Below are 23,065 nucleotides of genomic sequence, written 5' to 3'. Positions count from 1 at the left end.
AACAACTCCCGACATCATTAATCTATTCGCTCAAGACTTTTTCAAACAAAACTGTGAATGAGGGAATTAATTTGCAGGCTCATAATTCGAAAGACTAAGTCATTAACTGATCCATATCTAATTTCTCAAAGAATCAAATTTAAGTCAGTAGACTCCTGAATCAAGAATAGATTGGATTTTTATTTGTACATGATCATTTCAGGGTAATTTTACCAACTGGTATATATTTGTATCATGCTGCTACAAAACTACAGTGTATCATTTTCAAGCTGCTTCACTCAAGCATGGCTAGAAGCTTAAGGCTGTCATTAAAAAAAAAACCCAACAAAACACCAAAACCAACCAACCAACCCACACCGCCCGATTAAATCAAACACCTTTCTCCCCTCACCGCTCCAGCATACAAGTTTTATGCATCTGAACATTCATAAACCATACAGTAAAATGAAGAAACCTTCAATCCTAGCACATTCCATACAAAAATAAGCTTGTGTTTTAAGGAACCAAAATATCCCCTATTAACAGAAAATGTATGCTGACCCACCAGCAGCAATTCGCATCTGAAAGGCTTACTACCTTTCAAAAAGAAGCGTTTTCTCTCTCAGACTAGAGCCAGAGACTGATACGCTTTCCAATTTAAGAGCTCCAGTTGCTATAATTCAAGACTGTACAGCTGGACTGTATTTTATTTGCATTTCATTTAAGCACAGAGCTTTTCCACCAAAGGAAGTACCCTTCTGCTTTCTTAATAGATTTGTCTACTTAGCTCTGTTCCACTGCAGCCACACGCGTTCAGACACGAAGAATTGGGAAAAGCCACTTGCTATATACACAGGTCCAGACCACATGCACTTACATGTGAACAATGCACTGGGAACTTACAATCCATCTGACCAAAAGATCTCTACAAGGAAAATAATGATTTTCTGTGTATTGTTATAGCATCCACTGCTCTGAGGTGAAAAATGAACAATACACTTCTTTAGAGATAAAGAAGATTATGATAATGGTGGATGTATTACTGTTAGAAATCCTTACCAATGCAGACATCAAAAGTAATATTAGGTCTGTTTATACATGAGTTATTTTCATTAATACTACAAAGCTTTTTAATTATTTCATAATCCTCAAGATGTTGTTGGGGCTCAGAGTCACCTCAAATTTGAGACGCATCAGAAAGGCCACAGAAGACAAAACAGACATTCTTTGGTATTTTTGGCATTCTACTGCATTCCAATGATACTTAAACCTCAATATTAAGTCTTGCAAATCTGTACTGTAAAGATGCTGGAGTTCTTAACAAAACGAGCCCTTTTTTATCTGCTGGCTGGTTGTGTAACATATAAAGTAACCCTGTCAAGCTAACAAAACCCAGTGCTTCTCCACAGCCTGCAGCCAATGAAAAATCCCCTCGGGTGACATATCCCAAGAGAGTTCTGGAGCAGTGGGAAGTAACATCTGGGAGAGCATCTGACCAAAGACCAAGAATGAGGTCTTCATGCTCTTCAGTTGTTTCTTTATCTGGAACGCTTGGGGGGTCACTTTCCAGAGCCTTTGTGTTATTCTTTTTCTTCTTCTTCTTCTTCTCCTCCTTTAGTTTCTGTACCTTGTGCTTGAATATGTCACGATGTTTGGGTTCTTGAGGACCACAGAAGAGTTTGTCTCTGCTTAGATGCAGCAAGTCATCTTCTGTTGGGATGCAAATCATGGCATGTAATTCAGGGTTCCCCTTTCTCAAGAGAGACAAGTTGACCCACACAAGAGCCCTTGGATAGCTCATCAAGATTGGCAAAAAGACATCTTCAGTCATTTCCTTCTGTCCCAGTCGAGAAATAAGGCGGACTCGCCGATCTTTTCCAGCAGTGGGATAGCACCAGGCTGATAACTGCATTAGTAGTTTCTCACTCCTATTAAAATGTTTTTAAAATAAACATCAAGGATAGTTATTAACAAGTAGTAAAACAGAAATCCAGCGCCCTGCGTATTTGCAAAAGCATGATTAAACAAAAGCCCTGGGGCTTTCTGCAACCTTCAAACTGGTATTTGTATCACTCTGAGGACAAAAAGAACATGGGTGAGTGAAATTCATGTGCAAGGCTACTTCTTCAGTAGGAGACATCACTTGTTAAAACCCCCAAAACTTGTTAAATCACAAACGTTCTAAAACCTTCAGCGACATTAATGCAGTCCAGAACTGTCAATGTTTTCTTCCCAATAAACTACGCAAAAAAGAAAGACCTGCATTTAAGCACTTTGCAAACACTGTTGCTGCCCTCATGTGTTGCACTGGAATGCAGGGGATTCTCTGTTTTCTTTACAGATATTATTAAGTAGTGCAAGAACCACCTACGATGATGTATGAGAAAAGAGAACATAAGCTGATTTACACAGCAAGTTTTAAAACCACAAATATGAGCCTCTAAAAGCTTCATCCACCTGGAAGCAGACAGAATATGCCAACTCCAAGAACACACTAAACTCAAGAGTGTTAAATTTAAGACAATTCAAGCAATTTACTTCATCTAGTCACCAAGTTTGCTGGGGAAAAGCAGAAGAAAGACTTCCACTCAACAGCAAATTCTGATCCACAACAAAACTATTTAATCTCCTCACAGTATTTGGATCAAATAATTCTCTCATCTTAATAATCAAGGCTGATCTCTTCCTTTTCCCAATTCAGTAATTCCCAATAAAGAAATAACACCTTTCATGCGTGTATCATTTTGACATACCTGAGAACAATAAAGTCGTTTGTTGTGGTAGTTTTATCTCTCTCACCAAAGTCTTGGGTGGCTGTAACATCCTCTGTCCTTAGGACACCTTCAGAGTTTGTTATTTCCATGGTATCCTCCACCTCACCAGTCTCAGGGGAAGCTTCTTTGACCACTTCTGCTTTAGAGTCACAAAAGCTATGCCCTTCAGTTGCACAGTGCTCTGGGTGTGGGGAAGAAGGATGTACAAACTCTCCTGAAGCTTTCATTCTTCTTTCCCAGTTCTTCGTCAGCTGCCCCCAAGGACAGATGAAAGGGGACAGAGTGCCCAGCTTGACATAATTTGCCCTTTTGGCAGGTGGACGTCTAAATGATAAATCAAGTAGGTAAGAATATTTGTTTCCTGGGTCCTTATTCAGTCCCTAGCACTTCAAAAGGCGGTCTACTTTCTCCTGCTCGTCTAATAATGTTTTCGGTTTTCAAACCCAAGTATTTAGAACAGAAAGTTAACTGTGCATTCCCTTTGTAATCTCCTTGACCAAAAATCTTGAAGTTATACTTCTAGACAACACTGCTGTATTTCTGTCCACTGTATCCTTTCAGCCACGCTGGATATTTCTACCTACTGTGACTGACACTACCACCTTTTCCACTACACTTCTCCTACTTACCCCTTCCCAGCTGGAAGGGGAGCCAACACCATTTGGTGCTGAGGACACTTCCAGCTACCCCGTACTCGTGGTTAAGAGTTCTGTGTTTACTGTAGTGAAAATGCCTGGTATTTAAAAAGCAGACACTGAAATATACCTCTTCATTCACTTCATTCTTTAACACTTAGTACATACTTTGATATTTTGCCTTTGCCTTCTCCTACCTCCTCCCTCCCTCTGCTGCTAAGGGAGCTTGAAATAGCTTTGTTTATTTTATTGTTATGCAGCCTTATTACAGCCTTATAACTGAGCATACCTCTGGGAATAGAAGGGCTTAATTCATTTATATTCATTGTTTAGCAGAAATTTTCTGTTAAATACATCTAGGATTCTTTTCTTTTTTATATTAGCATTTAAAACACTAGTGAAAGATCTTACTGAAGTCCAAGTCTAAATGAACATAACAGATATTTAAGGGAATATTTTAAGCAGTATTCATTTTTTTTTTTCATTCTTGCAATCGATTTTGAAGTTAATATTACCGTTTGAATTTTTCAAGAAGACTGGTTTCCAGTTCTTTGGCAAACTGCACTCCCGCCTGGCAGTCGGGGAAATCATTTGGAGTGTGAGGTGTTCTTTGATATTCAGAATGCTTTAAAGCCTCTTGCAAGCCACCGACTCGTACACCTCGATATATCTGTTATAAAAACCAAACCCCAAAAAAGCAGTGTTTGTACTGATGCTGGGTTCCTAACTCAAAAAAACCCACATTAATGCTCCAGAAGCTACTACCTTAGAAAAGGGAAAGTCTATCACTTTAGCTTTAAAAAAAAACCAAAAAACTTTAAGGCTAAGCCTCTGTAATCAACCAGTTCATACACCCTTTTTTAAAGTGGGATTTTGATCTTGTAATTGTGAATTGGTTACACAATGTGACGTATACTCTCTCTCTCTCTAAAATTGATTATTTTGAATCTAATTATATAATTTCTCATATTTACTTGCAATTTGCAATGAAAGTCACTTACAAAAGGAATCCAGAAAGCCATGCCCCAGCCCTTTGGGAGATAGACATCCCAGCCACTCCCCCATCCTGGTCGATCTTCTCCAGCCATTTTGCCTGGCTGCTGCACCAACAGTATGGGAATCTTAGATTCACAAGGACCCAAATCAAGATGTGATCCAGGCACCAGTAACTGAGCTCTCATATGGTTTAAATCCTGAGAAGGAGGAGACATTTCCCATAAGTTAGTAACCATTTTTCGCTCTTCTAGATACCTTTCCAAGATACACAGAGGTGAGGTTATAACTAGGAAAAATATACAAGTAATATGCTACACATTTGAACTGACTTTCGTTGAGTCATGAAAAATGTTTTTAGAAAAAACTCTTAAGCACCCTTTTTCTCCCCTTCTTACTTCCACAGGCCTTGATGGAGGGCACGTACTGAAATAGAGCAAAAACGTACAGCACAGATGAAGGAGGAAAAACAAGTATTGCAACTTGGTATTTATAAATTTGTGCACAAGACTAGACTGAACAGTGCTTTCAGACAGTCTGTCAATACACAGACAAAATCTGAACTCCGTCCAGGGAGATGGAAAGAACATTTGGTCACGCAACAGTTTCACATAAAGCATGCTGGCACCAAGGCTTTGTCAATCACCAATTGTTGTATTTCATTGTACCACATTAAGAATGCATGTATAAAAAACCAGACCATCAGACTGCCTCCTCACATGTCCCTTCTGCATCAGCTGTTTTATAAGGTAAACATTACATTTCTTGACAGCATGAAAAACACTGTCATATACATAAAGATTGTGCTGATAACTGTTATATGCTAGTGTAGTATTTTGTAAGTACTTTTTTTTTTGTTACACTGGCAGCCAATTTGAAAGAGCATAAAACTAATCTTCAGAAAGAGAATACTTAGATGTTTCTGCCATACAAATATTTTCTCTTTTGATTACAACAGTGCCAAAAGTTTATCACCTCTTATGACTAAATCACCATTTTACCCATGCATTTTATGGGTTGCTCCTCCATTGCCAACAGAAATGATAGTAGATAGGAGATTTCCAACCTGCAACAGCACATTTAAAGCTGTCTACAAATCACAGGTATTGCTCAGAACACCCACAACACAGTATGCTGCAATTCAGAACCAGAGGGATTTATTTCCTTCCAACTTCTACAGTTCTTTTGTCAGGAGAATTGTCCTGGCTGTGACTGAGGAGTGAATGCCCAGAGCCTCTCTGTGCCACTTCATCCCTTTTATCTGATGCATGAGTGCAAGTGATGTAGGAAAATCCAATTCCAAACCTTTCTGATAAATAAACCTATAACTATTTAGTCCCGTAGACAATCCAGTAAAGCTTTCTTTTAACTGAATCATGAACAATGGTTGTGCAAGAACATTACACAAAGCCTACAAAATAATTACTTCAACTCAGCAGCTGGATACAATGACATTAAGAAACTACTGCTCTTGGAGTTATGCAAGTTTCAAGAGTCTTGCTCTACAGACCATTAGCCATTTTCTCCACCGTAATCCACCTTCCCAGTTACCTGCTCTGAGATTTTATTTTCAGTGACGTTCTTACAGATGTCCTGGTCCCAGATAAAGCTGTGAGCACAGTCTACAGGTACACCTTCCAGGTACAGCTGCCTAACTTTATCATTATCTACAAAAGAAGAGAATCTTCAAACAAAATTCAAACAATTTTTGTGGCTTAAGTATCAAATTACCAAACCCACTCCACTATCCTAAGTACAATGAGCAGACAACTAAGTACACAGACTATTAAAAGCTTAACAAGCATCATCACTGCTTCTGTAATATCTTACTATCAGATGTTTTCCCAAATACAAAATATGAAATAAACTGTTAGTTTTGGAAGCATTAACCTGGCATTTTCTTAGAAATAGGCATTTCTTATTACAAATGACATCACCTTTGGCAATGTAAGTTACATCTTTAGCATGAGGCCTTTAATATTCTGGAATCTGGCCTTTCAGGCAGAGTGTGAAGCTCAACAGGTTTGGTAAAAAATCAGGAAAAGCAACATTAACAAAGCCTGAAATAAGTCCGCCTAAGTAACCCTGTAAGAGAAGTGAGGATGACCTTTAAGAAATGTACATACAGGAAAGATTTTTATGGATATGACTAGCATGCAGCTACTTATTTAGCACTAGCTTCCCACTCAGATCTTTTCAGGCTCTGCATTCAAGGGACTATTCTTTGCTTATGTCTGCAAAGACCAACAGTTGTATGTGTTACTGAAGATAATACTTCTAATTTTAAAACTGATCATTGAGGTATTAAATAACATATCTCTTCTTCAGTGCCACAATCTAAGCAAAACAGAGAAAATTTATACCTACCTTTAGTGATCTATGGATTAAAAGCCTCCAGTGTGTAGTACGTAATGCATGCTGATCCATATTTTAAGTAAAATAATTTTTACCAGTAAACAATACAACAACCTATTAATAGTTCTGTGATTAAAACTTACAGGGACCGTGGTCATTTTGTCATCTACAAGGTCTTACATATTTGTGCTCTTTCTGTCTGTGACAGAGTCCATTTTCTTTATAGGAACTAGTATGGGGTTTGTTCTGTTTTTTAAAATCACTGAGTCTTTCAAAAGAAGATTCAGCTAATTTTTCCAGTTAATGTTGACAAATACTTTGAGCACAGAAGATACGGATTATTCAGTGGAACTAACAATAAAATAGGTACTGCCAAACATAATTGCAATAATTATTTATTTAACATCTATAATCTTTAGGATGTCCCCATTATTAAGAGTTGCAAAATCCTTCAAAAGAAACATTAAATACAGCAGCACTCCTGACACTTTGATGGTGTTATTAAGCTGATGCTTGCTATGCATTCTTGCTGATAAATTACATTTACGTGAGAGGAAGAAATACTAAAGAAATTATCGGATTAGGGTGGTGTTCCTTCAAATTAAGAAGGATACAACTAAAAAGGAAATCCTTGCCAATTCCCTGACAATTAAGCCAGAATTCCTTCTCAGACCAAGAATTAAGGACAGCAACCTGAGCAGGAACCTAAAAGAGCTCAGTACTCCTAGAGGCAAAGCACATTCTGTCTGGAGATAAAGCAAATATCAATTCCTCAAAGGAAGAAGAAAAAGACTGCAACAAAACTGTGTGTAGTGGTGGTGGTGAATTCCTTCCTGACTCTTACAGATAACCAAGGAGGAAGGGCACATAATTACAAGCAAACAAAAGGCAGGAAAGTGACTTTTTCATCTTCTGTACAGAAAGCATTTGTGAACACCAGAATCTCTTTATATTAAATTATTTATATTAAATATTTATATTAAATTATTTAAATATGTTCTAGTTCCTTCAACTGTAAGTTATTCACTGTAACTTTCTCTGACTTTTTTTTTACCACTTCTTTCTATTACCACAGTTTAGGCAGTCTATCCCTGTCATATCCTTGGAGTTACTTTACAATTCCTACATTCTATAATGGCATGAGTATTTTTCTTCCACTTTAAGAAGGCCCTTTTAAGTCAGTCTCTTCCCATCACCACAGTCCATCCAATATCCCACTCAACACCTAAAATAACCTTCTCTAACTTGGTACATTCTTTCTCCTTGATCCCCACAGAACTTGGGAGAATTTAATCTCTCTATTAGGCATACTATAATTCAAATCATAATCCCAAATTCTCTTTATTTCTTACCTCTCTCCTGTTATCTTCAGTCCACATTTTAAGATTGCTGGGGAAATAACCCTACTGATGAATAGATTGCTGATGATAGTGGAAGTAAGATGTTAGAGCTAGTATAGGAAATAGGGAGTTGTATCACCAAGCAAAGATCAGTGACAATCAGCACATTATCTACTTCTGCTGGTGTCAATGGTTGGTGCTTAGAAAATACAGGCAGATAGTTCCATTCCAAGCTGTTGTTCTGATTCGTGTAGCTGATTGTCTTAACAGCCTTCAAAGACAGGCCTAATAACTAAAAGTGCTTCTATTTGAAATTTTGCCTTCCCTCAGTGAGAAAAGAGCAGAAAAAGCAAAAATACAAGCACTGCTATGGAGCAGTTTCAGAGCCGTATGTACGTAGCGGTGTATGGTACCAGGACAACTACCTAAACCTCTGCAAGAGGTGCGTTTACAGGCAAGAACTCAGGCTCTGTGTCTGCAGAAGGAACTTTAGCTCGCTTATCTTTCATGATGCATTCTCCTTCTATCCATCTTGTTCACTGATTGTTTAAAAGCTCCACCATACTCCATGCTGAACAGTTTTTAAGGCAGTGGAATTTGTATTCTCCCACAGAAGACAGTAAAAGCATATAAAAATGTCAGAAGCATACTTTAAAATGGAGAAGAGACAGCACTAGTTTGCAGTCATGTAAGTACTGACTGCTTACTGGGAGTCTTGACTTCCAGAAGGTGCAAACCTGCTGAAAGGGCAGTGAAAAGTGATTTATTCACAAACTTTCTATCCCCTAGTCTGAAGAAATGAGGACAGTTCTTTGATTAAATCCCATCAGCATGCGTCTGTAACACACAGCTTGCACACATGCATATGCATTCAGGAGTGAGAGTAACTGGGAAAGACTGAATTTACCTTTGGTTTGTTAGCATGTCACTCACAAGGTAAAAACTACACAGGCATGTCTTAGAACAGCATTTTGAAAAAAGAGGGATATGGACAGATGTGTATCATTTCACAGATTGCATCTATGACAATCCACAAGCATTTAAATCTTAAAATTAGTGAAGATTTCCTAAGAAAATCAGTTAGCTTTTATACACCAGTAAAGAACGGGAGGCTAAAGCACATACAGAATTTGCTAACATACACAGTGCCACTTCAATCTTACTAATACTAATCCTAATAGTATTTGAATGTCCAGGAAGCAACAGGGGGAAAAGTGTGGAATACAGCAAGGGTTCCTTTTTATTGCTCAATCAACATGACATGTCATTAAGGCAAACGAATGACTACTAACATTTCTTAAATAAAGATCAGCTCACTATATTACCATATCAAAACCAAGGCTCAGAAAGTTTATGTAGTTCTAAAACTCATAAAAAGATTTCTTCTTACAGAAGGGGCAAATTAATACCACGCAGATGGAATTACAGATATTAGAGAAGTCTTAACTGGTGGGTGTTAATGTGGAAATGTTGGTAATACTACTGCTGTAGTGATACACTATGTACCATGATTAAATTTTTCTTTAATGGGTCCTGAAACGGTGACAGTGACAAGAAAGCATAACATTTACATTGTTATGATTAGACAGAAAATGCATTCTGCACAATAACTGATTAAGTCTAGGTTTCCTTTAATTAATACATATGCAATTTTACTTTTTCTTTCAAAACCACCAAGAATTAAATGCACTTGAATGCCTTCCCCGACTAGAAAATTATAAAAGTATCTGAGCTTAATAATCTAACATGGATTAATTCTCTAGAACTATTTAAAAAATATAACTTCTCTGCTTTTAACTACTTGAACAAAGAGGTCATTAAGGCAGAGATATAGCACAGGTAGTAGCTGTCACAGCAAACTACAAAATTAGGGTTCGGAACAACAGTTTTTGGAGAATAACAATAGCCTCTCTTTCCAGCTAACACCTAGGAATACTCAATGAGGGAGACAAGAGAGTGGCAGTTAGACCTCAGTCCTGAGTTTCTCAGGTAGGAGAGATTAACTACCATGCCATAGGATTCCCCCACTGCACATGTAATAGGTAGGCAGGAGATTGTGAATGATCCTGTAACTCTTCCCACACAGCATTAGGAAGTCGCTCGGGTGGGATACATGGAAAACAGCAGCCACTTTCCCTGCTGTACCATTAGTCCCCTGTATTCTCTCCTTAACTGCTCCCTGTAGGAGGGCTGGCCTCTCCTTTTCTACTCCCTTACCATGATGTCCTTTTGATTTTCTACTAGAAGACAGCTGTATTGTCTGCCTTCTTTTATCCTTCTGCCTACTCAACTTATTTAGTAGTGACATGCTTGTGTAACATCAAGTCCTTCAGCAGAACCTAAATTAGAAGGTATCATGCAGTTTACCTTTCCTTGCTAGCTGATCGAGGACCTTCTCCCTCTCCCAAATAAAAGTCAGAGAGGGCAGATGCAGTTTTAAGCTCATGATGAAACAAAAAAAAAAAAAAAAAACCATTCGGAAAGGAACCAGAAAGCAACACTGGGTTTTCTGAATGTTTGTGGTTTAAAAGACTTTTTGCAAGAAAAGGGTAACCCCAAGTAGAAAGATCTTAAAGATGGCTATTTCTAGCCAGCCAAAGGAAAAAAGGCATAGCTATTTTCTTCCTCTTGACTCCCTATCTTACATCTTTACCTCTTTACCATGGCCTTCCTTCCTAAGGGACAACCAGCTCTGGCAGTGGGAGAGAAACTACTGTGAGACATTTCCAATGCCTAAATGCCTTCTGCTGATCTTGCCTTCTTGAGCATATCTTCACAGACATGACAAGCAGAATGAAGGGAGCTGAATTACTTCTTGTAGTTGCTAACTCCTCTATCAGCTCAAACCAGAATCTGCAAACAAGTGTTACATAGCTCACCTTCTCAGTAGGAAGGAACAAAAGTAGAGGTCATGTATGCTGCAGCATTTCCAACAAGAGCATTAATGATGAGAAAGTTATCTGAGCAGAACTAATTAACAGGAGAAAGGCTGTTCTAGATACAGAGGGTAGAACAGGAGGATGTAAGAAAATCCAAACAACAGAGTTATGCAGAGAGCTAAAAGACAGTAACTGGAATAGGTGCTCAACCTTATTTAAGTGAAAGGTAAGGCTAGATTATTACAGCATCTTGCAAACACACCACCAAGAAAATTAAGCCTTTTCAAGTCTCTGGAACCTTCAACTTGTCCTATCTGCTACTATTAGCTAGCCGACTATTATGTTTCTCATACTGGGTGAGGCAGTCTATGTCCAATCAACCTAACTGAAAACACCTACACAGCACTGTACACAAATCCCACTGTATACCATGCATGTGCTCTTGCAATTTTTCAAGAACATTCAAATCCAACTGAATTTGCATTTTGCACTGAAATGTTGTGTAAGTTGGCATTGAAATGAAAATTTCAGAAGTCAGGCTTGCATCTTTCATTTTTTAACATAACCAGTATCTTGGCCATCTGAAATACTAATCTTGCAATGGTAATTTTTTTTTTTTTTTTTTTTTTCCGGTGGAATTGCAACTTTCATCACTGTAGGACTATAAACCAAAACCAGCAGATACCTCCTTGGAGAGAGAAACAGCATCAGGAAGACTAGACACCAAACAGAAACTTACTAAGTAGCTTTTAGCACCTGGTTGGCCTTGCCAGGATTCGAACCTGGATCATCTGTATGGTCAGACAGAGGCTTCCACTGAGCACAAGACCAGCTTTGGTGCATGTCCCTCCCTCACAATTCCTGTTCTAAAACCTATGCAACTTTCAAGCTTCTTTCTGTTCTGCCAGGGGCTGTGGAAAAGGGAAGCAAACATTCTGAAATCAAATGCTAGAGGAAAATAGCAAGAGACAATCAGTAGATGATGACAGTAAATGAAAACAAAAGTGTAGGAGAAACTGAACCTCTTGCCTTTGGCAGTTTCATTAGAAGCATAATATAAGCAAGGCATTTTACCTTGGTATTTTTCAAAGTCTGGCATGGCTTTTGTCTTCTTTTTTGGCAAATTGACTCGAGGATCTCCAACAGTGAGGCCCAGTATTGTACCTGGTGGCATTTCTGATGGTGAACTTATCCCTTTAAAAATACACAGATGAACATTGCCATGAGACCACCAATTAAGTTGTGGCCGTTTTCTGCACTACTATACTGTGTGCATTTTTGCCTGCAGGGATGTGACACCACTGTAAACCAGAGAAGCATCCCAGAGTACTCAATTTAACACGTTTTGAAAACTCACCGAAGCTTGTTAAATGTTCAATAGCAAAAGACAACAATAGCAGCGTTAAGACTTAGTTTGCAATTACATTTATGCTTAGCATAGAAGTGAGGTCACTCGTGCAACTTACAGACTCAATTCATCCTTTTCATTTGAGACATCTCTTAAAAGAACAAACAACCATTTTTTATACTTGTCTTCCAGGGAAAGGAAATTAAAAAATGTCTTTTAAAAGTTTTACCTCATCTCTGCTTAACTGCCTCACATTGGATAGTTTGAGTATAGTGTGAGACCTACCGAAGCCAGTTCCTTGCCTGCTTCAGTGCTAGAAAGTGAAATGTTAACTTTATACTTTACAACTCAGCCAAATATACAACTGTTCATTAAAAACAAAAATATATAAAGTAAGGTATAGTACTTTCACTTTGGGTAGGAGCCTACCATTTTATCTTATTGTACAACTTATTGCCTTAATTTGGTGTGCACGGGGTGGAAGAGAGTGAAAGCATATGTCAGACTGTATATCCCATCAGCAATTTCAAACCTAACTTCATGAAGGTAAGAAATAAGATTCCACTTACCTATTAAAAGTTTGGACTACACAGAGGATTAAAATTCTCTTCAAAAAAGTTAATGTAGCATTTCTCAAATCTTTGACATGCCACGGTAATTACCTAAGCGCATGCTCAACAGCATCACTCTCTTGAGCAAGCAAAAATTAAGCATTTCCAAACTGAAGTCAACTTACTAGCATGCCAGTTTTGACCACTAGAGTTTAAGAGTTTCCCCTTCGTCCCATAGCACCCACATGCCCAAATACCTTCTAATAGCTCGAAGGTAGCACTTTGACGTTGATGAAGAGATACTTTTTCAGAGTCCTTGCAGTTTTCTACCCACCAGTTATTCAGTTTTGTCTCTGAATCCGCCATCTCCTGAAAAACAACACATCTAATTAAACTCAAGTGGTCATTCAGTAATTCACATAATATTTCTTACAGAAAGCCAGAGATTTCATGGCCTCGTCACGTTTGCTGCAACAGACAAGAAAAACCCATTAAAACCACAGTGATGCTATGTGCCAAGAAGTGGACAAAATACTAAATCTTGGAGAAACTGCATATTTGATAGAAAACACAAAAGTTTTCTCTGCCTTACATGTCTTGCCCTGTAGTTCTAGGTTCTCTAGCTCATCACTTGAGAAACATGATCTACAGTTTGTCAAAGAGCACGTGAATTATTCTGGACCTCTCAGCACAATACATCACTACAGCAGAAACTACACTGCCTGCTCAACAGCACCACTGCTTCCTACTCCCACTTAAAACCCAGACAGGCATTTTCTTCCCAAGATCAGTATTAGTCAAGTGGCTCAATACAGAGAAGCTAACAGAGTAGAAATACATAGGTTAGCCTGTATAATAAGTAAGGCTAGATAGTTATTGATCCTTTCTAGCAAAGACAAGCTTTCACATTATAGAAACCTTATCAAAAATACAGTAATATCCAAACTACCAATTTCCTTACTGTTTGGAGAGAAGCAGCTTTCAAGGTCTCTGTAAGGACAGAGTGTGATAATGGGCCAATCAGCCGATATCTGAGAATCTCCATAGTTCTATCACTGAAATGGAGGAAAATTTCAGGTGAATGTACAATCATACAACACAATTTTTTTTCCCCAGTACTGTTAAGCCAGAATTCAGCTATATTAACTGGTTATGGGTCACAGTTTCTGACTCTGCTATGAACAAACCTGATCACAATGCCAGTAGTCTGCGAGATCCAAGTGTAGGACTGGAATGGATCTCTAGTGCCATCACCAATTATTTTTTTCACTGGCACAGCTTTTTCTCCTTCTTTATCCTCCTTCTTTCTTTTCTTGCCAAGGCTCAGAACAACATCCATTTGTTTTTCCTCTTGAACTGATGTTGTAATAGGCTCAGGAATATAGATTTCTTCAGGCTCTGAACACTGAAAAATTGCTTTTAACTCTTTCAGTATGCTCTTAAGAGAAATGAAAAGTTTGGATTAGGATGATAAGCACTGCATTGTAAAGCTTAAGTACAGTTTTAAGAATTACTCTTTACTATTTTGTTTTCCTATATGGATTTAAGGGAATAAATTCGCTCTGCTGAAGTTCATCAAGAGCTATCACGAGTAAGAGCTATCAAGTAATACTGAATGATTCTAAGAATTTATTCTCACTCAAATTAACAGAAGAAAAATTGCAAGGCAAAAAATCTTACTTTTTAGATTTTTATTTTCTTGAAGTTCATAGCCAAATATCAGATTATTATTATCTGTGACGAGACCAAACTTAGCCTGTTGGGGGTGCCAGTGGGAAGGATGTGAATCAAGCAACATCGTATTCCAAATGTATCCCGAAACAAGTGACAAAAGAAAACAACAGAATACTAAAAAAAAAGTCAGAGGCGTGCACCTTCTATACAAGCTTTATAAAAACAAGCTGCAGAACATAAATATTGTTAGAGAGGAAACAGTCTTCCAACTTTTAATTCCTAAAGCCATGTATTATATCCAGCTCTTCTACACCTTTCAGAACATATCAGCATTAAAAACGTACAATATATAAAGAAATCGAAGTTCAACTGTAAAGAAAAAAATACCTGTTTGAGAGCTGGATGCATCCAGATCCACAATTGTCTGTTTTCAGACCCATCCCTGGGTTTCCAAATAAATGTAACGGGACCAAGCATATCCTCAGGATAGCGATCTGCTCGGTAAAGATTCAGGGAACCCTCGAATCTTCCAGACAGACAACAAGACTCTTCAAATGTTAATCCTAAAGAAGAAGATATTTATTGAAAGCCAAAATAAACTCGTTTAAAAAAGAAAAAAATTGAAATTCACTCTGGCTTCTGGGACAGTACCAAAAAAAGAACAGGTACCACAATTAGTTTATTTTTAAGCAACTGAAAATAAGAACGTCTAGTCCTAGTACGAGACATTTAAATTATGTTTTCCAACGAAAATCAAAACTCAGTATCAACTCTGTTACTTCTATTGAGATTGGTAGGATATTAAAAAAAGAAATATTTTATTCTATTCAAAATCTTAACTTTATTTTGAACTATACAAAATTTACCTGTGTCAATGCTACATATTCGAGCAAGTTGCTTCAGAAGCTCATTCTCTCTACCAGTCAACTCCAGGCAACAATAATATGATAAGTCCTGAAACAAGAGGATAGTGGTAAAGTGAGAATAACTCTCGAAAGTAAGCCTGGCAAGGAAGGACAGAACTTCATAATTTACACCGAAATAGTAATCCTTCATTCACTAAAATTTTCGTGAAAGAGAAATGAGCTTTCTTTTTGAACTTAAAACTGTTAGTTATAGGAGAGCTGTCAGGCTTTTCTCATTTGAGGGCCATCCTACCAACAGGCCAAAAAGGACATGGAACAAAGTGCTCGTCTTCAATAGCATCCTGCTCAGGAAGATGATGCAGGGATTCACTGAATCTCTTAGCCCCTGAGAAGACTGAAGATGTAGTATTTCAGTCATAGTTACCGTAAGATTCTTCTAAAGCTTCATCTTGTTCTTTGATACTTGCCACCCTTCATTACAATTATGAAATCACTCATTTCACATTTAGCATTTATTAACAGCTGCCACAACAGTACTTCAAAGAGACAGAAATATTCATTATAACTGAACAGCCGATTACTTCACCTTGGCAAAATAACAAAGAAAACAGATGTAAACGTAGTACCTGAAGAAGGCAGTGTTTTGTCATGGCTCGGTAACAAGCCCTGTAGCTCTTCTCCGTAGGGCTATCTCCTAAACAGTATCCCCATTTCTTTACCATATGAAACCTCTTTGCATGCCAAATATGCGTTTCCAGCCAAATATTCTTTCTTTGCCTGCGATTAAACTCTGCTACCAAATTTATGTGGCGCCTTCTAGCTTTGCGGCATTTAGTCTTTGACTGTTCTTTTTTCTGATGTACAGCTTTCTCTGCCTGTTTTTAAAAGAGAGGATATTGAAGTAAATCTCAAAAGGACGAACTTCTGAACAAGAAAAAGGCTGACATATAATGACACAGGAAGCACTGGCATTAAGCTACACTTTATTCTCATGTTAGTTCTCCATAATTCTTGCGGCTAACTAGCATTTTGAAACTTTATACACAAGCCCCATCCACACAAGTACATCAAGGTTTGACTGGAACCCATAGATAAACCAAAATCCCCACACATTAATAATAAACTCACCAGTGAACAGTAAGATCTGCTACTTCCTGTGTGAAGTTTTTGCCCAACATCAATATATCCACATGAACAAATGAATGAGACATTAGGAACACCTGGAGATTTGAGCTTGTACAGAAGCAGTACAGATTCTCAGACCATCAGGTAGGACCCTAAAGATTCTACAATGTGTAGAAGCAAACAGGAAAGGACTGCAGTGATGTCTTGACCAAATTCTTGATAAATACCCAGTCAAGGTCTGAATTATTATAGGTGAATGCATGGCTGGAGAGGAATGCTTTACTCTTTCAATCAATGTTTGATTTGCCTTTTTGTGAAGAGAAGTGGTAGAAAGAAATAGGGGCTATAGACACAAAAAAAATCTTAGGATGTCCTTTGTAAGTGCAACAAGGAATAACTGACAACAGACCACTGGTTATAAGAATAGCAAAGGAATGAGAATGCTAGAAGATCACTGCCAAGAACACAGAAAACACTGAAGCAACACATGGTATCAAACTAGAAATGTACAGAAAAATAAAATACATTCCCATCAGACCCATCATTCCACCACAGAGTTGGCAATATAAGCCACTGGATCAATCGTATGTGACTGATTGGTTCAGAAAGACAATTAGAGAAAAAGGGATGTGGTATCGTAGATGAAAATGTATGTCTTCAAGCTTATGAAGAGATAAGAGACGGTCCAGGTAAATGTTTGTATGAAAATGGTCATGATAAAGGATCTAAGGAAGAAAATGCAGCAGAATTGCAACAGTTAACTTTGAAGAAGCAGACTTGAAACGCTGAAAAGCAATAGGTAGAACATTTACAAAAGGAAATAGCTCAGGAGATATGGCAAGCTGCAAGAAAACATGAAACAAAATAGCCTGTGCAAACACACAAACTAAACCAAAAGACCTGAGGAGAGAAAACATAGAAGAAGAAATACAGCTGCACCAGGGCCAACTAAATAATCTCAAAAATCCAAGAATCATACAAGGAGTGGTAACAAGGATGGGAGAGTAAGTGTGAGCATGTACAGAGAAGTTATAAAGGCTATCACGTGAAAGGAGTTTAAAAAGCAGGACATGAAAGAACCAAGCATAAACATTAAAGAAACCAAGACTATTTAACAAGGATAGAGCACATAACTAACTACATAAAACAGACCATGCCTTCTTCCTTCAGCTCTGAGGAAACATGCCAAATGGCATCTCTTCTCATGACTAACAAAGCAAAAAGAATGCCAACCACAGCAGTAAAAGAAGAAATGCAGGTTATGAAGATCCAATAAAACACGCCCTAAGGAACATGTGTGGAAGTACCTGAAGCAATTTCTAAATTATGAATAATTATCTTCAGGAGCTCAGGGCAGAGGGGGTAAGGTCTCAAAGAACTTAAAAAAGATAACACAAGGAAAAAAACCAATGCAAGTCAACCTTCATACATAGAAAACTTACCAAGCAAACTCACATGATCACTTTAAGAAGTGTCTAGAGATGATAAAGTGATCAATGCCAAACTCTGAACCAATTTTTTTTTTGTTTGTTTTTTAAAAAACACACAGGAAGGCCACAGAGGCTAAGGAGCAAGTGACTCCACAGCAGCATTCTGACTAAACATTGAGGTACTGCCACAAAATGAGAAAGTTTCATGAGTAAGTCTTAAGTCTTCATTATTAAGTCTGAAGCTGCATGCAGCCTGCCAACAACTCCAGCGTACCTCCCATGTTTGAGCTACAGTATGTGAAGCATTGTGCTGGTCATGAACTGGCTATGCTGGCTTGAGGCCAGCAGGATCACACCCTACAGCTGTGGTGGGATGTAAGGCAGACAGGTGTTATCGAGGACTCTTGGATCACCTGGCACCAATGCGCTGCCTGAACAACCCCTCAAGCAGTGGACCCTTTTACCTAATAACTTTTCAAGATGTTCAGTAATCACAAAGCCAAGGGGTTAGGGAGATCTACTTGAGTTACCATGCAAAACTGAGGTGTTCCTGCATTTTAAATCCAAACATCAGTCAAAGTTGGAGAACCTGTGTAGGCAGGAAAGTTTTGCAGGTAAGCTCAGGTCTGAACGTTAATAAATGTACAGCTGAACACTGTGCATTAGCTATGCCCACTATATAGTCTATCAGATACTATAAAATGCACTTATACCTCTTTCCTGGCAATCTCTTGAAGACGCCTGGGTAGGCGTTTAATATTGTGACTCATAGCTCGCCTTCGCATGTGCCTAGGTAGAGTCTGGAAAACTAGGGAGTTTGAAGACTTCTGCGCAACTGCTTTCAACATGGCATTAATCTCAGCAGCACGAGCTTGAGCAAAGGTAGACACTGAAATAAAAAGAACGGCATCAGAGCACAACAAATGGCAAAAATCAAAGAAGGGGACACTGTACATAAATTGCTGAATTCCAGCAGAGTATTCCTAGCACATCAGTCTAATGAGTTCTTGAGATAAAATACTGTATACTATTACTGAAAAAAATTCAATTTTTTAGATATTCTGAAGCTTACAGATATGGTTAAGCAAATACTTATGCATGAATGAAACTGAAAGCCATGGTACAACCATCAAGTCCTATTTGCATTAAGTACTTCTTTATTAAATTAGAGTAGCAATCTTTTCAGATGGCATTGAGAGAGATGAAAAAAACTTCAGCGTGGAAAAAAAGGAAGCAGTAATCATATTATAGACTGTTTTAAAATGATCAAATAAAAAATCCAGAAGTTGGTCTTGTTTTATGCTTATTGAAGTGTATCTACTATCAGAGCACTGCCACATTTTGAAAAGCTAATCTGGTCTCCTAAATAAATGTTCTGTTAGATGAGAAGTTGTCTTTAACTCACATCATGGGCAAAACCAGTTTCACTGGCTACATTAAAAGCAAGTGACTGTCAGTGCTCATTTTGCTGGCAAACAGAAACCAAAATGCATATCCCTCATTACAAGCAAGTGCAACTTTTCTCCTCGGAAGTTTGAAAGGACTCATTGAACAACAGCTGGTCATTCATTCCAGTGCACAACTACTTCTGTATTTTGGAGAAAAACAGAAGAACATAGCACCAGTTCTAATTTTTGCTCTTGCACAAAACCAGACAACAAACGTAATCACTAGCAAGTTGCCCTGGCCTTATAAATTATGACCTCTTTCTTATATACAAACCTGTTATGTATTTTGGCATTTCCTCAGAAACACTCTGGCGTCCTCCTTGCCATCCTCCTCTTCCTCTGCCTCTCTCTCCTCTATTTTGCCCTTTTGGAAAATAATGGTCTTTCCTGTAAGAAGAGCCAGATGACTGATTCGAAAATTTCTGCTGCTGATACTGCTGCTCAGAACGAACATCTCCTGGAGGGTCTAGAGATGAAAAGAGGTCACAGAAATGCAAAGCAGTCTGAGTAACTATACGCAGTCTTTCCTCATAAAATTGCATTGCACATTCCTCCTATTATATTTAATGTATGTACCTGGAAAAGCCATCAGAAATCAGAAGAATTAAGGTTTTTTTTATAGGAAGAAATAAAAAGTTTGCACTGTCCTGCAGCCAGCCTGCAGTAGACTAAGTAACTTTTGCATATACTGAAAACGGTACCCAAGCCAGACTTTGCCTCCAATACTCTATCAGACCAAACAGGAAAGACCTGACTAATATTGGTCTACACAACATCAGTAGTGATTTTTACTATTGTCTAGTCAGGGTTTTAATAACAAAGCAGTAAAGTTAGTATTTTTCCCTCTTGCCCCTTGACTTTTTTTTTCCCATAAGCAAATGTATTCTTGTCTCACTGACATGTATTTCTGTTACAATAAATAAGGTAAGCATGACACAGGAATGTCGGTGCACTAAGTTACTTTTCTGGTACAGGCATTTAAACCAATATTGAAATTAAATAACTAAAGCCTACAGTAAGCTCCCTAAGGTACAGAAATACCTTTCAAGAGTGATAAGCCCCTAACAGTACTTCAAGTTTAAGAGGGCCTTGAAATCCATATTTAAACATTACTTTATATTCAACCTAGTAAGTTAAGTCTTGATTAGGATTTCTAGTACAACTTGAGATACAGTTCTCAGGCAGCTCATGCTGGACATCTGAACTAAAAAGGTTCAAGACAGCCATTCCCACCATCCCACACACTTCAGCAAGGAGTGCTTGAAAGAACATGGGGCCATATGACCTGGACGAGGGGACGGAGTGTACCATCAGCAAGTTTGCTGACGACACAAAACTGGGAGGAGTGGCTGATACGCCGGAAGGCTGCGCTGCCATTCAGCGGGACCTGGACAGGCTGGAGAGTTGGGCGGAGAGGAACCTGATGAAGTTCAACAAGGGCAAGTGTCGAGTGCTGCACCTGGGGAGGTCAAACCCCATGCACCAGTACAGGCTGGGGGCTGACCTGCTGGAAAGCAGCTCTGCTGAGAGGGACCTGGGAGTCCTGGTAGACGACAAGCTGACCATGAGCCAGCAATGTGCCCTTGTTGCCAAGAAGGCCAATGGTATCCTGGGGTGTATTAAGAGGAGTGTGGCCAGCAGGTCGAGGGAGGTTCTCCTCCCCCTCTACTCTGCCCTGGTGAGACCCCACCTGGAGTACTGTGTCCAGTTCTGGGCTCCCCAGTTCAAGAAAGACGAGGAACTCCTAGAAAGAGTCCAGAGGAGAGCTACTAGGATGATAAAGGGACTGGAGCATGGGTGCAAACTGAAACATAAGAGGTTTCAGTTGAGTATGAGGAAAAACTTCTTTACTTCGAGGGTGACAGAGCACTGGAACAGGCTGCCCAGGGAGGTTGTGGAGTCTCCTTCTCTGGAGATATTCAAAGCCCGCCTGGATGAAGTCCTGTGTAGAATGCTCTAGGAGAGCCTGCTTTAGCAGGGGGGTTGGACTAGATGATCTCCCGAGGTCCCTTCCAACCCTTGCGATTCTGTGATTCTGTGATAGCTCAGGGAGTTCCTCTAGTGAAAAATCAACCTGTGCATCAGGAGAAATGGGGTAAAAGATTAAAAAAAACAAAAACAAAAAAACAACTTTTCAGGTTGATAAGCTTCTTAAACAAGCCTACCACATTGTCCCAAAAATGCTATCATCGGCATGAGGAACAGCCAGGAGCAGATTCACCTCCGGTAGCCTCAATTTATGTGAGCTTAAAATGCCAAGGAACCTTTTTCCATTTCAACTCAGCATGAAGCTGAGGTTGTGTGTTCAGCAGCAATGCTGCTGCAGCCCTGATGCAACCATACTGCAGCTCTGCATGATGTAACTCAGATGAAAAAATAATTTGGGGTGGAAACAGAAGTTAAGTTTTATGTGGAATAACTCCCTGATCTGGGTTCTCCACATGGCTGAGAACACCACTGTCCACACAGTAAGGTGAAGGTGAGACGGAAATAGCAGGGAGAGAGAGATGGATGCTGCCTCAGTCAGCAAATCTGTGCAGACCTACAGTTTAAGCCTGTCATGGGAGGGTAACCAGACAGCAATTAACTCATATCACAAAAACACCCTTTCACTATCAAGTTAGCCTAAGAATGGATGAACTATTCTAATCAGCAGATGGAAGAGTGTTTATAAAGACAGTGACTGACATAATACTGAAAGAAAAATTAAATTATTTCAGGTACTATGTAGATCCATAGTTTTATAGCACATATTTAATTTTTTTATTTCTTGTTTCTACAAAATAGCCCTATAAACCTGAGATAGTCACTAACACTACAGAAGAACATTATATGGATGAATATCCATGCTACTCAACAGGACAGAAAACCATAACCACATAATCTTAGAAGTTCCCTGCTACAAAGTTAGAAACCTGTGTTTAAACTGGTAGTACTCCTTTAACGATATTCCAAAATCTTCAGACAGGGCTGACAAGAATTTGCTACATCATTCTGTCTGCTTAGGAGCTTTGCAGTCACCCAAATACACAGTGACACCTCAGCATTTTTTTTGTTCAACGACAAGATGCAATTTGCCAACTTCTGAAGGCCTCACGGTAACAGGCCCTGCTCTTATCTGTGCTTATTCTTCCAGAAATTATAGGTAACAAAATAAAAACTTAAAATGGGGGGTGAAGTGGGGTGTGGAAACTGAAGTCCAACTGAAGCATTGTGCAGGCCAAAACACACACCCAGTATACAGGTTGACGGGATCCTTCAGTCTTCAGCTGCAAAGGTTACCTGTGCACACAAATGCTCCAGCAATGACCTCACAAGACTGCCATTTTAGGGGAATGCCTTGCTGCCTCCTGCCAGTACTCTTCCACTGATACCGGAGCCGCAGGCGCCAAAAGGCAAATTGGTCGGGCATGCTGATCTGACGGAAAACCAGTGTATTTATCAGAGGGCCAGCAGGCTAAACCAGCTCCTCCTCCGGCCCCTCGGTCTGACAGAAAGAGAAGGGAGGTCACTGGACGGGGTGTAACATCCAAATCAATTTTACGACTAGAAACCGCAGCCGCAGAGAGGGATTTGTTCTGTAATCGAAGGGATGACACAGAGAAGCGCGTATTAAGGAGATTTATGGCAGAACCAGGGCTAAAGAAGCCAACGGCAGCGGACGAAGC

At 39.0% G+C, this 23,065-nt stretch overlaps 1 protein-coding gene across 1 annotated transcript; it reads right to left on the bottom strand.

Annotated features, from left to right (window-relative positions):
- Nucleotides 1–305: 305 nt before the first annotated feature.
- Nucleotides 306–22,809, bottom strand: POP1 (POP1 homolog, ribonuclease P/MRP subunit). Its single transcript, XM_009638306.2, has 15 exons — nucleotides 22,680–22,809; nucleotides 19,672–19,863; nucleotides 18,663–18,838; nucleotides 16,021–16,269; nucleotides 15,395–15,482; nucleotides 14,916–15,091; nucleotides 14,042–14,292; nucleotides 13,816–13,909; nucleotides 13,112–13,223; nucleotides 12,030–12,149; nucleotides 5,933–6,048; nucleotides 4,390–4,581; nucleotides 3,904–4,058; nucleotides 2,733–3,077; nucleotides 306–1,907 (listed from the first exon to the last, which is right to left on the bottom strand). The coding sequence occupies exons 1-15, from the start codon at nucleotides 22,807–22,809 to the stop codon at nucleotides 1,244–1,246; spliced, it is 3,060 nt and encodes a 1,019-aa protein (XP_009636601.1). The 3' UTR covers nucleotides 306–1,243.
- Nucleotides 22,810–23,065: the final 256 nt, after the last annotated feature.

Source organism: Egretta garzetta, unplaced genomic scaffold (assembly GCF_000687185.1).
Source record: "Egretta garzetta isolate BGI_Z169 unplaced genomic scaffold, ASM68718v1 scaffold154, whole genome shotgun sequence".
Taxonomy (NCBI): domain Eukaryota; kingdom Metazoa; phylum Chordata; class Aves; order Pelecaniformes; family Ardeidae; genus Egretta; species Egretta garzetta.
This window is presented reverse-complemented; position numbering and strand designations above follow the sequence as displayed.

Coding starts and splice junctions, on each gene's coding strand:
- POP1 (XM_009638306.2), bottom strand. CDS start 22,809: ATGCCCGACCAATTTGCCTTTTGGCGCCTGCGGCTCCGGTATCAGTGG. Junction 16,270..18,662: donor AAGAGATTGCCAGGAAAGAG/GTATAAGTGCAT, acceptor TTTTAAAAACAG/GCAGAGAAAGCTGTACATCA. Junction 12,150..13,111: donor TACCTTCGAGCTATTAGAAG/GTATTTGGGCAT, acceptor GTATTTTTAAAG/GGATAAGTTCACCATCAGAA.